This window comes from Gavia stellata, chromosome 13, assembly GCF_030936135.1.
Source record: "Gavia stellata isolate bGavSte3 chromosome 13, bGavSte3.hap2, whole genome shotgun sequence".
In the NCBI taxonomy this organism is placed as follows: domain Eukaryota; kingdom Metazoa; phylum Chordata; class Aves; order Gaviiformes; family Gaviidae; genus Gavia; species Gavia stellata.
This window is the reverse complement of record NC_082606.1, coordinates 23,066,386-23,082,974: the sequence shown is the minus strand read 5'-3', so window position 1 is coordinate 23,082,974 and position 16,589 is coordinate 23,066,386. Positions and strand designations below refer to the sequence as shown.

Below are 16,589 nucleotides of genomic sequence, written 5' to 3'. Positions count from 1 at the left end.
ATAAGTTCATGCCTGCAACCTCTATACTTCAAAAGAAGACAAACGATCCCTCCAAGGAAGGAAACAAAGTCTTTTCCAGGCTGCTTCCCGAGTAACACTTCGGATGTGCAGTGGTTCAGGAGGAATGTTTCACCGCGTGGGTTTTTTTAAGCTGCTGGTATATAATAAACTACCTGAGCTTTTTTGTAGCAGAAGTTTTATTTCTGATGCAAACCCAAGCAGAGAGAAGCCCCCACCGCCTCCCCCACCACGTCACACACACCGACTCTGCCTTGCACCCTCCTCCTCTCTTCTGTGAGGGTTTTTTAATAAAGCGTCTTAACACAAGGACTGATTAAATGTGTGTCGGTCTGTCGTGGAAGCGTACACAGAAACTGCAGGAGTAACAAATACACAGCGGGGACACAGCGATCGTTCTTCTTTCCTTTACGGTAACAAACCTGGGAGCCTTTGCTTGACCCAGCTGCGCCCATCGTGCAGCGACTCCGACGTAAGAAAATAAGTGATCAAGGTAGAGCCGAGAAAGGCAAGACGCTTCCGAGCAAGCCACGAACTGCTGTGGTAAGAAGTAAAACCCTGCAGCCTTTCTCTGGCCGTGAGGGCAAGCGGCGCAGCACGGCTTGGGCCCCTCTGCGCAGGCTCTCTTCCCCCCCCCAGCTCGTGGGACGCCGCGCAAGCCCGTGCCGCGGCCCTCAGCCTCCTCGCGTGGCACGGGCAGAACCTCGCACCCTCTGTGCTGCTGCTGTTTGCAAACTCCCCGTGCCCGCCGACAGCCCGTCTCGGCCGTGCGGGGCTGCCAGCCCCGGCTGCTGCTCGCCCCGCGGCACCCCTGCTCCCCGTTTAGGAGAGCGCTGTCCTCGTTCACCTCACCTCTTTCCACCTCAGCAAAACCCTTCTGCGCTCACGGGTCAGGCTGCAGCGCCCGAGCGTGGATGCTCCCTGCGCGGCCGAGCCACGGCAGCAGGCGCCCGGGAGCAGAGGGTCATTTGATAGCGCGATGCTGATCTACCTGCAGTGCTTTTACTCTGGAAGGGCAATCCCTCGCCTCCTCGCAGGATGGGCAAGGCCAGGTACTTCTGGTTTTTTTGTTTGTTTGCTTTTGTTTTACATTTAAAACCAGCATTTTGTGGATGCCTGCACTCAAAGACAGCCAACAACTTAGGAAATCCTCTGAGCACTCAGCGTGTCATTCGTACAATAGCAAAAGACTAAGTTAAAAAATACTCCGGAGCCAGGAAATATACAATACATTCAATAACAAAAAATATAGATATAAAATACTTGCTTTAAGGCTGTGTACAGTTGAACTGAAGATAATCTGAGGACATTAAATTGCTCAGCAACAAAAGAAACGTGGGAAGAAAATTCCTTAATGTGGTGGAGAGGGAAAGGCAGCAACAAATATCCTGAAAGATTTTGTTGATGCTTCTCGAAAATATTGTTAGTAAAATACGATCCAGAGAGACTGAGAGTCCGAAGCGCGGGGCTGGTGCTGCTAGCCCAGGGCGAGCTGCTGTTTCGCGCGGTGCTGTGAGCCAGTGCGGTTCACTGCGGTCCTTGGGTCGATCGCCGTTCCTCAAGCATCCTGCACACCCACATGGACACGACTTCTGCGTTCCCGTCGTTGTACTGCACAATGAACGGGTGGCCCTGGAAAGCAGGATAGGCAGAGTTAGCCAAGATAAACGCAACCCGTCCAGCGAAAACCCAAAAAGGTCTGGGTTTTTTTTTTAATTTCCTTTTTTTTTAAAACTGCATTGGAACGTCCTGTGGTGACAGTCGTAAAAATGCAATAAACGCGTGATTCAAACCAGGGAACTTTCTCCTGGACCCGCATTATCCACGTACGTTGGTCACACGGAGCAGGGAGGGCTGGGGGAACCCAGTCTCCTTACTGAGGCCCTTAGCCTAGCGCTCCTTGAAAGTACTGATTTTTTTTTTTTTAATGTTCTATTAGCTCGTTGTGTTTGGAACCAGCTCTTTTCTAGGATGACCTGCCACTAAACGACGTTTCGGTTAAAACGATATTCTGACCAACCCACTGATCTACCAGTCTGCTTGTAAAGGTCTGTGATCTGTTAATTTTCAAGTTTCTCTCTTGTATAGCTCCCCTGAGCACCTGCTTCACAACATCCCTGCAGGCGTTAAATTCCTTTTGTTACTTGGTCGCTGAGCTCTGTGCCTGCAGATGCAGCAGGACCAGGCGCCAGGCTCTGCAGCACTCACGGCATCCATACGGAGAGGCATTTGTTCATGCACGTACATGCTCGCACACGTCACGTGGAGCCATCAGTTGATAGAGAAATGAAAATATCACCGAAGTATAACTCAAACAGGTCTTCGTGAGAAGCTACTGTGGGAATTAAGTATGATGGGAAGAGGGATGACTATGAAATATTCTCGGCCGTGAATTATATGGCTACCGCAGGCACTGGAAGACTGTGTCTCAGATACCTCGGAAAATCAGAACAGCATCTCAGGATGAAACAAAAATATGGCCTGCAATTTCAGCAGCCAGCTTAGGCAGCTCATGTCTCAATCTGGCCACATTCCTAGAGATGGGAACATGCCATCTTCAGATGAATCTCAAATGAAGTATAAAAATCCACAGGAAACCGAGTACCGCAATTACATAAATGACTGAAAGAAAGCAATCGCCAGGAGAAACCATCACAGATGATGAAAACCTCCACTCCAAATCACTCAAAAGCAGCTCAGTTTTTGCAACACTAAACTTCACAGCTCTTGCAAACAACGCCTGAAAGGAATCAGCGTAGATCTGCCGGGGAACCTTTGGGGAGGGTGACGTCCGTGTGGGAATTACCGGCGCGCGCAGCCCGACGCCAGCCGCAGCGGTGAACGACGGCAATCGGCACACGGAGAGCGAGAACGGGTCTGACGCGGGGCCCGGGAAGCCTGGTGCTCGGCTGGGTTAGGATGGCACCGAGCGGAACAATGAAGCAGCACCGGGCTAAATAAAGCACAATAAATCCTCGCGGCATCAACTCCAAGCAATAAAACACTCTGCAGGGCCAGGGCCAGCAAACGCAGGAGCCACAGGAATAAAATATGCCATTATCTACAAGAATTATGGAGGAAGCGCGAGATGCTGTTGCTTCAACCCTTTGGGATGGCTGGAAACCTCAGCTAGATTTTTTTAGGGAGAAGTCTGAGGTGTGGAGAACCCTTCTTCAGATCTTACTGGGACCAGCTCAGTTGCTTTCCCAGTTAACCCCGTAGAGGAAAGATGGAAGGAATACTCTGATGGAGTGACTTAGTTGAGCAAGAGGTCCACCACGAGGAGAACACGACGCACAGACTATGCCACGAAGAGCCAGGACCGTCTCAAGTGTTTTATCTCACCACGCTGGCTTTAGGTGCCCTGAGAGCTGCCTAACAGCCCTGGGCCCCAGCTCCTTTGCAGCACGGGCTCCGCCAGCCACAACGCCGGGACCTGGCGGAACGGCAGCTTTCCCTCTCCGTGCCTGCATCCGTGGGATGCTGGCTGCACCTCCACAGGCTTCCGGCAAAGGCAATGCAAGGAAGGGGCAATGTAAGAGGCATCGCCACCCGAGCCTGCACACAGGGAGCATCCTCCGTCTCGGCAGCTTCCCGGCACCCACCATCTCAGCCTGAAAAGGGTCCGGGTCCAGCGTCGGGAAAGACGCTGCCGTTCTGCTGCCTGGATCAGCGGAGGTGCCGATGAGCTCCACCACCTTGTGTTGTAAGCTCAGAGGAGAAAACCAACACAGAACAATCTCCATGCCAGCAGGGTCCCCGAAGGGCGGCCACGGGTCCCTGTAGCCCACAGAGCTAGCACATTACTTGGTCCTTATTTCCTCTCACGTTGCAATCTCTGCCGTACTCTCCCGGTAGGGAAAACAGCAAATGTGGCTCCTTCACCATGGAGATGGAGGAACACCATAGCGAGAGGCGAGACAGAGCTAATTAATAAACACGTAAAGGTGAACTCGTCAATAGTTGTTGGGAGCCAGTTCTCATCTCCATTCATCTCGAAGGACTAATTCTCACAATTAAACTAGTAAGAGTTGAGGTGGTACAGCCCACGGACTTGAGACAAGAGCTGTATTAAGAGGAAAGGGTAAGATTAAAAAAAGGCGAGGGAGAGGCCCAGAAAGTGGGAGAAAAGGAGAAGGAAGTTTGCCTGTACGCTAATAAAGAGCTGGGAGGTGGCAGGAGACACAGCTGCACCAACCAGGACATTTAGTGGCTTAATCTCTCAGCTATGAAACAGATCTTCCTTTGGAACTACTTAAATGAAACTTTTCCCCATCCATCCATCCATCCATCCATCCACCCATCCATGAGCGTAAGAGTCTGCCCAGGTTCATGCTGGGCACCACGCTGCAAGCATGGCCAGACCTTGGTGGAGAGAAAAGAGTTTAAATTAAACAACCGTACCCCAAGTCACCTGCCAACAAACCTCGCTGCCCATCGTCAGCGTCTACACGAATGATTTCCACAGCGGCTGGCATGACTGCGGAGCAAACCCCACGATGCCGAGAGGTCTGTTAGGACCTGCCAGTGCAGGAAGCACACCACAGGCAGAGCACCGTGCTGGCGAGCGGGTGTGCGAGGCGCACCGGGACCGGTCACAGCCCACACGTGTTTCCTCTCCAGCGTTCATTCATTGCCCTGCACTGTCTGTCGCAGCAACAGTCGGTATTTCGGCCTGGACGGGGAGAAGCTGCACTCATGGGTTTCCTCTCCAGCATCAGCATGAACAGGTCACGCCGGTGGCCTCCGCTCCTTCTTGGATTTCTTTATTGACCGGCTGCACAAAACAGGCAGCCTTTGGGAATGCCTTACAGTCACGCTGCAGGCTCTAACCCGACGGCTGCCCTGCTTTTTTCCCCCCGAGGAAAGCTTCAGCCTGCTGAGTCTATGACTCAGATTTGAAATAGGGGAAAAAGAAAACACGCCAAAAATCTACAGAAAGACTACTAAGTCTACTACCTACTAAAATCTACAGAAAGACTACTAAATCTACTACCTACTAAAATCTACAGAAAGACTACTAAATCTACTAAAAGACACCACAGTGTCTAGGGTGAAGCTACGACAGAAACGGCACGGTTGCAGCCTAAAGAAAGCTCCTGAGTTTTTCCATGTAAAACTCCTTTGGCGTGAAAGCCCGCAAACGGGTGGGTGTGCGCACCCCACGGAAAGCAACCGCTGAGACGCCCAAGTCTGCAGACGCACGATCACCCGACTCCTGCAAGCTGGGGGCTGCCGCGCGACTCTCGCGTGATTACAGGTTTCCAAAGCGAAGCCAGTTCAAAGAACTCGCTTTCCCCTTCGCAGATTTGTCAGTGCCTCCCTCCAGGCTCGAGCTGCAAGCCCTTAATTTTATCTCCAGGCCTTCGAAATTGTGGGCAGCTGCTACCTGCCATTGCAATCGACCTTTCTGAGGTTTGCTCTTCGTAACCGCTACAGAAATAGGCGTTTTCCCCCAATATTCAATTTTTTGAAGCAAATTGCTTCCTTTCAGCCATTCTTAGCTGTCGATAGCAACTTCAAATTTGCCAGAGCGCTCTGAATTTCCCATCCAGGCAGACGTGTGTGCGCTCACACTCAGTCGTTGCTTGGAAAACGGTCCACCAAGGAGGAAGAACAGATCCAGAGTCACCGTTCGAGAGCTTTGAGGATGGCAGCAGACAGTTCAACGCTACCAAGAGGAGACGGATGATCTTAAAATGATGCACTTAAGTACACAGATGCTGCGGCGCTGAGCATATGGACAATGTCCTTTTCCTTCCAACACCTGGCTACCAGAAATCTTCAGCTTTGGTCTTGACTGTCTAACATCAGGAACGACCCTAAAGAAAGACTGCACCCTCTTTTTTTATCTCCTACTCCAGGCATCCCACGCATGTTTGGGTTTCGTTGTTTTACTAAACAAATTCAATCTGAATTATTCCTGTTTTTACTTGATTCCCACCTATGAAAACAATTCAGGAGAGGGCACGATCGGGAACCCAGAGCCAGGAGTCCTGGAGTTTATGCCCAAGCTGCCACATACTGTCCAGCATGACCTTCGCAAAGCTGCTTAATCCCCCTCATCCTCGTGGTTAAAAAGGGAGTAAATGATTCTGCTCTCCCATGGGAGTGCTGTGAGAATTGCTGCAAGCGTGTTTTGCCCAGTGCTTCAGTATTTTTTGGGTGCAAAAGGTGCAAGAGTAAGGTTTGGAGTATTTTTTCAGTTGGAAGGGACCTACAATGACCATCTAGTCATCCAAGGTAAATGCTTATTATAAGCAAGACAGCCTAGAAGTAGCTGTTTCGCCTCTTAAACAAAAGAGCAGCCAAGGACAGTAGTGGGAAAAACAATCAAGAGCCCCCAGACAAGGAAGAGCAGATGCACTGGGGCAATGAAAAACAGCTATTAAAGCCAGTCCGCTTCTCCCATGAATCTCCTTTACGACGGAGAGACTCCCTGCAGAGGAAGACGTCTCACACCCAGTATATTCTTGCATTTAAGCTACTCACAACATGCAAAGTTGAAAACATCAGCTAGCCATGCTGCTCACCCTATTTGCTTTGTTTTGTGAGGTTATTTCACTGACGCCTGGGGTTTCACACGCTCACTTTTCTCCCTAGGAATAAGTTTAACTTGAAACTACTTTAGATTTCCCGTGTTTGTAGACTACACTGCTCTAGCGAGGATTTTTCTCAGGCTGAAGGAGTGTTTTTTACTAGAAGCTGGTTTTGAGAATCTGGTGGTTGGTTTTTTGCTTTGTTTTGGGTTTTTTGGGTTGTTTGTTTGTTTTTAAATAGGGAATGGGAGAACAGAGATTTCCACCAAAGCTAAGACTACAGTATCAGCGGGACCTGTCTTTGCAAATCTTGATGGACCACCCATGGCACGTTGAGGTCGGGCATGGAGAGCAAGGGGGTCACAAGCGGTCCAAGGATGTGCAGTGTCCATGCACGGCCTGCGCTGAAGTCTGTGCCGAAACCACTTCGCTGCTTCTCATACCTGACCTCACTAGACCACACCTCGCTCAGCAGCATCTTGCCTGCTGCAGTCACGCCTGCAACTGCACTAAAAACATGCACCAAAGAGCAACGCAGAATCGTGGACAATGCACGAGTCCATCAAACTTGCCCACTCACAGCAACGTTGGAAGTGAAAACGCAGTACAAGCTATGTGGGAGGACTCGGTTGAAAAAAACCAGGTAAAAACCAAAAATGCTGAAGGAGAAATGCAGCCGCACCCTCCAGGTCTGCTGCACGCCCAGGCTGCAGGATGGGGCTGGGATAAACTGTCACCTCAAGAAAGAGGAAAAAACCCCAAGTCACAACAGCTTGGATGCTATTAATAAATTCTGGTCACCAAGTGTCTCACCCACAAATAAAAATCCCAGCCCTGACTTCAACAGCGAGCAGTATGTTCTAAAACAAACACAAGCAACCTGCTGTCCTTAAATATTCCCATATAGATCGATTCTGCTTCGCAAGGTAACGCTGAAGGAAGTTAAACGCGCGGAAGCCTGAAATGCATTTTCTGTTGCAGTGGTGGTTTCTCACTCGCTTGGTGTGGCACGCATACCTTTTTTGCAGCGGCCATCCACCCTTTTTTTGACGTGGGGAGGTAAGCTGGCTTCCAGCCCGGATCCAAGACCCCCAGCCCTGCACGCAGATGCCCCCGGGCAGCTGCAGAGTCGGGGTGCTGAGCTGTACCCGGCTCTCCCGCTCCAACTGCACGCTAACGTCAGCGGAGAGCACAGCTCTTTTACGCCGACCCCTACGTCTGCTGTGAACCGGCATATAAGGGACTGATATTAAATATTAGTAAAATCGCTGTAATGGAGACTGTTCCTGCCCTCCCAGCGATGGTTCAGCCAACATTTGAGTCTCGGTAACATTCGAGAGCTCACCGCAACACTGACAGGCGTAATCATGGAGGGAAGCGCGACACCAAGGAAAGAGATGCTCATGAGAGGAGCCCGAAGGTATCACGGGACGTCCCCAGGACAGAGCCGATCCCATCCCCGTGCATTTCATGTTTGCTCAGACTTCTACGCACGTTCATCACAAAGCAGTACCTACCTCCTTGCCAATTCTTAAATACCCGGCCTTAAATATACCTGGTAATCAGTATGTCCAGCAGACTCAAGCAGCATAAAACACGCTGAGAAGCCACCACCAAACAGCTCCCCAGGCCTGCTTTACCCCGGCCGGGGGTCCGGCTCGGTAGGACGCACAGCGATTTCTGCAGCGGAGGGGAAGCGGCCGCTGGCGAGCGCGCAGCAGCTCGGAGCCGAAAAGGTCAGGCAGGACGGGGCCAGGGATAGCCCCAGAGTGAGTGTCAGCCAGCCTAATTTTGTGTGTCAACTCCGAAAATTAGATAAACAATGACAAACCAGGCTTTTTAAATGAACTTGTCTCATCTCGTTCTCTTGATAAAGGGTACGTTTCTCAAGTCGCGGTGTCCCACCAGACAGGTTAACTCTTTCAAAGGGGAGCGCCTCGCAGAGGGTGATGTAAATGATTTAAATATCTGACATGAAATTAAAAGGGCAGTGCCCCCCTGAACACACAGCCCTGGTAATTCAAACTCATTGCTCACAAACCATCAATCATTTAGCCCAGTCAATTAAATTGCCATTATTCAAGGGTAAAAGTTCCGTAATTTTACCTACCCTTAAAATTCAGCAATTTGCTTTCATGGCCTTCTCCTCCAGCCTGAGGAATCTTCGTTTCTGATATTAACCCACCCAGAGCTTATTTGCAACAGACTTTACATCGCGTCCTTGGCAGGCCGGCGGACACAGGGCCTTTTCCAGCACCAGGTGCCCGCAGGCAGCTCTGCTCCGGACCTGCTCGCCGGCATTGCTGGTAGGGGCGAGGGTGAACCGTCCAGGGGACGCCTGCATCACCCACAGCCCCAGATTTGGGCTACCCGAATCCTTTCAGCTACTTAGCTGAAACGTAACAGTTTACGCTGCCTCTCACACGCAAGTCCAGGGAAAACCAAAGCTTCACAAGAGCCTATCCCATAAATAGGTTCCTCTGCCACCGACTAGAAAACACGTGTGTTTGGGTAGCACCAAAGAGGTTTAGACCAACGCTGAGGCTCCTAAACGCTGCCAAAAGACAGGCAGACAATAAATAACACCCCTTAAGCAACGCTTCTGTGATTTGAGAGGACTTCCCAGGCACAAAAACCAAATGAGTGTGTATTGTGAGACTGGTTTAAAGGGTCCGTGAAACAGGCAGCTACCGACCTCAGCCAGGATGGTGACAAAGTACACGCCCAACACGAAATACCGGTCAGTCACCAATTTCCTTGTAAATCCGCAAAAACGACAAGGTGGCGTTTCCTGGGGCAGGAAACATGAGGGAGACGGGGAGGACACGGACGGGACCCTTAATCCCAAATGGTGCTCAGTGATACTGCTCTTTTTGTGACAGTACATCCAAATCTAACCCACATCATCATCTCCTTACATTTTTTTCACCGGGGCAGCGAGAGGTTAACTGGGGAGGGCGGCACGACCTGCTCTGAGCTCTGCTGGAGGATACGCCCGCGCCGGCTCGCTGCGCTGCCCTGGTAGGAAGCGTCCAGGGGCACCTGAGCCAGCACGGAGAGCTGCACCCCTGCGGGAGGACACGAAGGTTAAGGGGAGGAAACCTGGGAACGCCATCCCGCGTCCCCTTGATCTAAGGGGTGGCCGTGGCCCGGGCAGCAGATCGCGCAGGGAGATGAGCAGCGCCGTGGCCTTCCTGCCCGTGCTGCAGCCAGGGTGGAGGGGCTGTGCTTACTGCCTGGAGGGCAGCCGGGTGCCCCCGCGGCACCACCGCCGCACCTCCCGCCGCTCTGGTGGCTGCAAAAGCGGCCGTGAGTTCCTGGGGGGCTGCCCTCCCTCCCTCTTTTCTCCTCGGCGGCAAGAAGAGCCGAGCCCTGACTTTCAATCCTGCACGGCCAAGGCCAGCGCTGGCCATGCCATCAAGGTGCAGCGTGCCTGGTCTGGTGGAGCGCTACCGCTGCTCCAGCGCCGAGAACCGGCACAGCCAACACGGGCTACGGCCGCTGCCGCCAACACTTGGGGGCTGCCTGTCGCCTCCCTGAAAGCCCGTCTCCCCTGCAGCCAGGGGCGAGCGGCGAAGAGAGACGTTAACGTAAACCCCATGATTACAGGGGAGGAAGGAGGGACAGGCACCATTAGAAGGACCAAGGTCCTACGTTATCGACTACGTGACACCCAAATGTAACCACAAGACCTAGCAAATTAGAAATGACAATAAAAGACTTCATGCTTACGCAAGGTACGTTAGGAAATAAGCAGCGTTGCTGTTGCTTGCAACAGTGCCATCCCTTTCACGTTCTCTTTTACAGGAATCCTCCCAAACTGTGCAGTTAAAGGACTGTGCTCCATTTATTACAAAGAAGCACAGACAAATTATGCATTTCATTTAAAAATTTGAATTCAGCATAACAAAAACCATAATAAAGAAATCCCAACTGTTGCAGACACAGACTATCAAGGCGATGGCAGTGCCCTTAGACAGCATTTCAAATACAGTTTATTAGCGTGTGATATGAAAAGGGTATTTTTATTGCATGATATAATGCAATGGGACCTTGGGCGCTCTGCAGAAGGACCTTGCACTCAGAAGTGTAATGAACCCGTAGTCCAAAAAACATTATACTGTACATTAACCTATCATTAATGGCACATTAGGGCTAGGGGCATTGCACGCTTGCTGGTCAGGGCTCCATCAGGACAGTATGGAGGAAACCACAGTCTTCACAGGCTTAAAACAAATAGAGAAAATAAATATTACTGATGGCTACAGGCTGCTTTAAGGGAAGCTCACTCGCCGCTTAACATGCAATTCCGATGCCATTTTTTTAAAGGGGGGAGGGAGAAGACAATGCACCCGTTTATTAGGCAATATTAGAAATGGCACGTCACTGCTCTGCAGCACTGAATGTCTCCGTGGTGCATCAGATGCATCAACGCAGAGCTTTTCCCGCACGAAACATGGCACCTCTGAGCACTGGGGCACCTTTTAAGAATAAAATGAAAACTGGAAACCTGCTCCCCTTCCCTAATCCCTGACGACACTGGTAAGGCTTCCCTGGCAGCAGGAGTTGAGACCTAGGAAAAGCATCCTCCGGACCCAGCTCTGCACGGCCCCGTCACTGCCCACGGGACACCTGGGGACCCGTCTGTTTGCATCTGCACCCACTGCCCCCCCACCCCACCATGTCTGAGAGCCACTCGGCAGAACTCCGGCCCGTGTCTGCAGTAACTCGGTGTAAAACGCGACCAACTCACGACACTTCTCACGCTCCTGAATCCGTTGGGATGTCCCACGCCTCCCTCCGCCGGAGGTGCTCTCTTTGCTCGAAGGCAAGCTCGATCAGATGGCCACAGCGCAAATGTTAAAGCAGAAAAGCCCGGCCGGCAACTCATCCCTAGCTGGCCGGAGCAGCGCAAGCCCTGCAATTCTGGAAAATAACAACTTGGCTGTAAAACAGCGCACCGCGGTCACCATCCCAGCCAGTCCTCCCATTGCTACCGATGCGTCTATTCTATTTACAGCTCTGGGAATTAACGGAGGGCACGTACTGGAGAGGAAATTCTTGCCCATTCACACATTGAATGGGAACACAAGTCGGACCTCCAAAACGACAAATACAAACCTCAGCTCTGGAGCTGGACTGTCTTCCCAGGTCACCTGGAGACATGAAGTGCTCGAGTAAGCCAAACTACCCTGGACCGACCCCGTGTTCCCCTCCAGTGACCTCAGCACGTATAACATTTCATCACTCTGCCACTGCCTCCAGTAGCGGAGGATTTTACATCTAGAGCTCCTGCCCCCAAGGACAAGCCAAACTAAATGCTGTTCTAATTATCTGTGCTAGCTATCCACAAGGCCGATTTCTGCTCCCACAGCCAGGAATAGCAGCGAGGAATCCTCAGGCCAATACTCTACTGCCGACTCCCAAAACATTGTTAATTCACAGGCACAGAAGGTGCTGGAGTCCTCCTCAGGGCTTCTGAGGAGCCGGCTTCCCTCCATCGCTCCCTTCTAAGGCTTGAGTGGGGTGAAAAGCATCTGAAGGCTTCAAACGCTCCCACTGATCCAGGGAGACACAGAATATGTAGACGGGGGAAAAGACCCTGCAAGACGCTACGTAGGTGCGATCTGGCTGTTGCATCTCTCGTTTTACTTTTGCCGCTTTAGGATGCGTTTCGACCATGGGAGGTAACCCCTTAAAGAAAAGGGTGAGCACCTGAGGTGCTCGAAAGAGCAGTGCCTGGGAGGCTTAGCGTGCCTGTCAGGAAAGCCCGGCCCCAGCGCCCCAAAGCACCAGCGAGGTCAACCTTGCCTTGTGAGACACTCTCCTCCAGAAATGAAGCCTCCTTGTCTCCTCCATGCAGCGACGGCACCGCGTACGCCAAATCACGGCCAGTTTAGCCGGGAAGTACCAGCTTTTCCTAGGTACTTGCGTGGCTGTGTTTGATCTGGGACCAAGTGTTTACTGGCCCAGTTCTCTCTCCCAGTCCCTACCCTCAGAATAGCGACTGTTCGGGGCAAGGGCTGCCTCTCGCTGGGCTCGGTGAGGGATTCAGCATCCCTGAGAGCCTGTTCCCAGCCGGCTGCTAGAGCCACATCTCCCCTAGCAGGGGCCAAAGACACAGCGCTTCAACAGACCGGCAGAAGCCTGCGAAGCGGCGGGTGGCACAGGGACTCCCGGAGTCGGAAGACAAAAGCACCCAGAAGGTAACGTTTTCGGAGGATTTCCCACCCCGACGAGGACATCACCTGGAGCCTCTGCCAGCTCGGCGAGCAGAAAGGAACCATTTGGCTAAAGAACGGTGAGGGTAGCAAAGAGGGCCATCCATCGGTGGCGTTCTCTGGGTGGAGATGAAGCAGGGGCAAGAACACATCCACAAGCAAAATCAAGTATCATTAGTCTCCTTGAAGTCTCGGCTCTCCTTCGGCGTTCCTCATTCCGCCCAGAGCCCAGCCCCAGCCCGCTGAACGGTCCCACGCCGCGTGGCGGGAAGGGGTGAGTTTTGTTTGTCGCACGGCCTCCCTAACATACACTGTAATTAAAACGTTGATTACTAAACAGTTTAAATATATGACAGACAACGCCGTTAAAGCCTACAGTTAGGTCAATATGTGATTTAGATTTGCCATTTAAAAACTCTCATTTAAATTTTGCATACATTAATCACTACCATACTTCAATGTTCTGATATCCACCTGACTACACTATTAAAATAAAACTTGCTGCCCCAGGGAAATCCTACTTATTCTTAATTGTTTCGAGGCTTTGATGGGCTTTTAATCTAAGATTAATTTATGCAATTTTAAATAACTCTTCTTATGATTAATAAGCTTGAAAATTAAAAGGAGTCTAAAGCAATTATAATGAGCATTTGGTCATAACCTCATTAGGAGAAGGAGTGAAGGATACAGCTCTGGAATTCTTACAAGACTACAATTTAAGGTTACTTTCAGAGGAGTCAAACATAGTTCTTGAAATTGCAAAGGCAGATTAGCCTAGGTCAGTGTTAGAACTGTGGCTATCTAGATTAGCACGCTAATGATTTTATCCATCTGATGATATTTAAGATCGTGAAAAGATGCTACAAAACGTATCAAACAAAGATAAAGGGATAACGCTACTAAGCGGTGAAGTCTCGGAGCTGTGTTTCTTGTTTATTCTTTTTTTGGAGAAGGATTCCTTTTGTGGTGGGTTTTTTTGCGTATTATTTATTTGTAGATTAACTTTTACCAACGCCCTTTTACTTTTTATATGATAAAGTTAATTGCGAGTGATTTTCGTCCGGTTTAGTAGTTTTGTTGAGACACCAAAATTCTGTTGCAATTCACGGAATTTGTCTTTAAATAATGGCAGTCCCCAAGCATAATGGATGGACCGAGAGGAAGAACAGCTTAACTTAAACCTGAAAACCTTAACCTGAAGAAGAACCGCCCACACATCACACCTGAATTTCCATTTTTAAACAGCAGTACAGACCCTTCTGTTATGATTAAAATCCTTTTCCCAACCTTCTTCTGGAGCTTTGGACATTGGCCATCGCCAAACGATGCGCTGGTGGTCCTAAAATCAGTCCTCGGGGACCCCTTGTGCACTTGACTGATGTGTCCAGGCTGGCAACTCATCACCAGGCTCAGGGTCAAGAGGGACTTGTTTTTCTGGTCAGATCAGCAGGAATCAGTGCAGCTCCTCCGACTTCCGTAGCGCGGACCTGACTTCAAACAACTCAAGCCCCTCCTATTGCAGGACCCCAGGGTGTGCGCGGGCGCATACGTGGATGGGGCTGATTTTTGCTGTTCTCTTTTTGTGGCATATACTAGTCTTAAATTTACTACAGAGTTTTGGTTTTGGCTGTGGCACAGAGGAGTCTATTTGCCCATCTGCAGATCATTCTTTCCACAGCAGTTTTGCTTTTGATATTTGCTGTTAGACTGACAACTGTACTTGGCATGCCGCTCGGTGCTTAGCTAACAAAACGAGCTAACTCCCAGCAAAGGTTTGTTTTTTTTTTTTTTTGTGATGACTCTTAAAAAAAACTAAGGCAACCGAAATATCATCGGAACGTGCTTTTGCAAGTGCTGCCGAGGTTAAGAAGAGCTGTAGAAGAGGAATAGAGAGAGTGGCCCAAGGCTGATAGAGTATGTCAACATTAGCAAGCTGTCGACAACAGAAGCAGATCTGCAGAGTGAAACGGTTGGTGCAATGTTTCAGGGATGGAAGAGGTTTTACTTGTGACCAGCTCCGGTCTGGTCTGCAGACACAGCGCCCGTTTGTAGCCGGAGCTCATTAGGTGTGTGCCTGGAGCACATCTTCTGGTTTGGTTTCATTTGAAATCGATTCAATTCAGGAGCTTCGAGACCCGTCTGCCATGAGAATGAAAGAGTGGTAGCTCTGAAAGAGCCGGAGATTCACACCAAAAAGGCGGACCTGACCTGAACTCTGATGTTAATGCAGATGCACCTGCAGAAGTGTCTTCAGCTCATGCCTTCACCACGAGGACAGGATTGGTCTTGTTGATACTGAGCAGAGCTAGTCTGAAATCGAAAGCTCCTTCACACGGGGTCCGAGTGCTTCCCCAGTCCAGGAAAGAAGGGTGGAAAAAACGGTTGTTATCTCCCACGTTTGGAGAAACTAGTTTCTACTGACGGGAAAAAAAAAGTCGCTAAGCTGGAGTGAACTGAAATAATCTCCTAAACGCTTTTCACCCAAACCTTGGAGCAGAAAATGCTGCGTGCACACAGAGGTGTGCACACACGTACACACAAATAACAACGATGAACAAAACCAACCCCCCCCCAGAAAATGAGCTGGCTGGAAGCAAAAAGGGAGAACGGAACAGCCCGCACCTCACCAGCATTTCCCTGATGAAGCTTCTGCAAAGGAACAGGTTGTTTTAAAAAGTACTCTGTACGACCCTATTGCACTATGTGCCTACACACCCTCTGCGTCCAGTGCAAAATAACATCCCCACGTTTGCCAGGCTTAGTAAAGAGACTGAATAAAGCAAGTATTAAATGATCAAGCATGAACATACTGTCGAATCACCCTGTCTCACGAGCAGAAAAAGCACAGGTATGAAACGACGTCCGAATGAACGTGCGGAGAGCCCGGCTGAAAACACAGAGAAGGCGGCAAAACCTATCCCCGCTAGTTGGCTTGGAAAGAAAATAAAGACTCCTTTGAATCTCTCGCAAGGTCACCGAACAAACGACCGAGGCCACGAAACCCATTTCCATTCTCAGACTTGTATTTTAATGCCACCGTTCCCTACCGGGAGCCTCTCCCCGGTGGAAACCCCGGCTCTCTCCAGCCGTGCGGGCAGATGCCGGCGGAGCCGTCCCGATTTACACCAGCCGAGCGTTTACCCCAGCATCTCCCATTAAATCCGAACAGGCAGATGCACATTTATGGGACAATGAACTTTTCCACGGCTGCGGCTCGTCGTGCTTTGCTATTACGGCCTTAATAAACCTGCGCATTCCCGCGCTGCGGCAGCTGCCTCGGGTGGGAGCGCGAGCGGGCGGCTCCGGAGGAGAGGCCGTAGCTTCAACAAAAAAAAAAAAAAAGTAAAAAAAAAAATCATGTTTAATTTAAAAATTAGAAAGTGGAGCAGGCTGTGAGCGCAGAGGTTGATTGAAACAAAATTTAAATTCCTGTCAAGCCCATTTAAACACAGGGGCCCTTCATAGACAATTAGCTGCTCCCTGTGAATGCTGAATAAACTCGGGCCTGGTCACTGTTAGAAGAGAGCAGACCTACTGTGAGGAGCTGGAAAAAAATTAACTAAAATCAGGCTGTATGAAATATTTAGCCTCCCAGTTTATCACAGGGGTTTGGAAGTGTAAACAAGACAAAAATCGATTCCTCGGTGCCCTCCAATCAATCCCCCAAAATGGTTAGGGCATCTGTTTCTGCTAAATTTTGTTTACTCTGGCAGATTTGCCTTAATTGCAGTTGTTTATCTCCCATTGTCCCCGGGGCCCTAATCTCCCGATTACTAATACTTAACACTCATTTCACATCTAAAGCTACTTC

The 16,589-nt window shown here is 50.3% G+C and overlaps 1 protein-coding gene across 3 annotated transcripts in view; it reads right to left on the bottom strand.

The window, feature by feature from the left end:
• Positions 1–906: 906 nt before the first annotated feature.
• Positions 907–16,589, bottom strand: part of MAP2K5 (mitogen-activated protein kinase kinase 5) — a 140,546-nt gene continuing 124,863 nt past the window's right edge. For all 3 annotated transcript variants that reach the window (XM_059823742.1, XM_059823743.1, XM_059823744.1), the window contains one exon: positions 907–1,650. In XM_059823742.1, the coding sequence (XP_059679725.1) occupies positions 1,546–1,650 (105 nt within the window). In that variant the 3' untranslated portion in view covers positions 907–1,545. The remainder of the gene's footprint in view (positions 1,651–16,589) is intronic.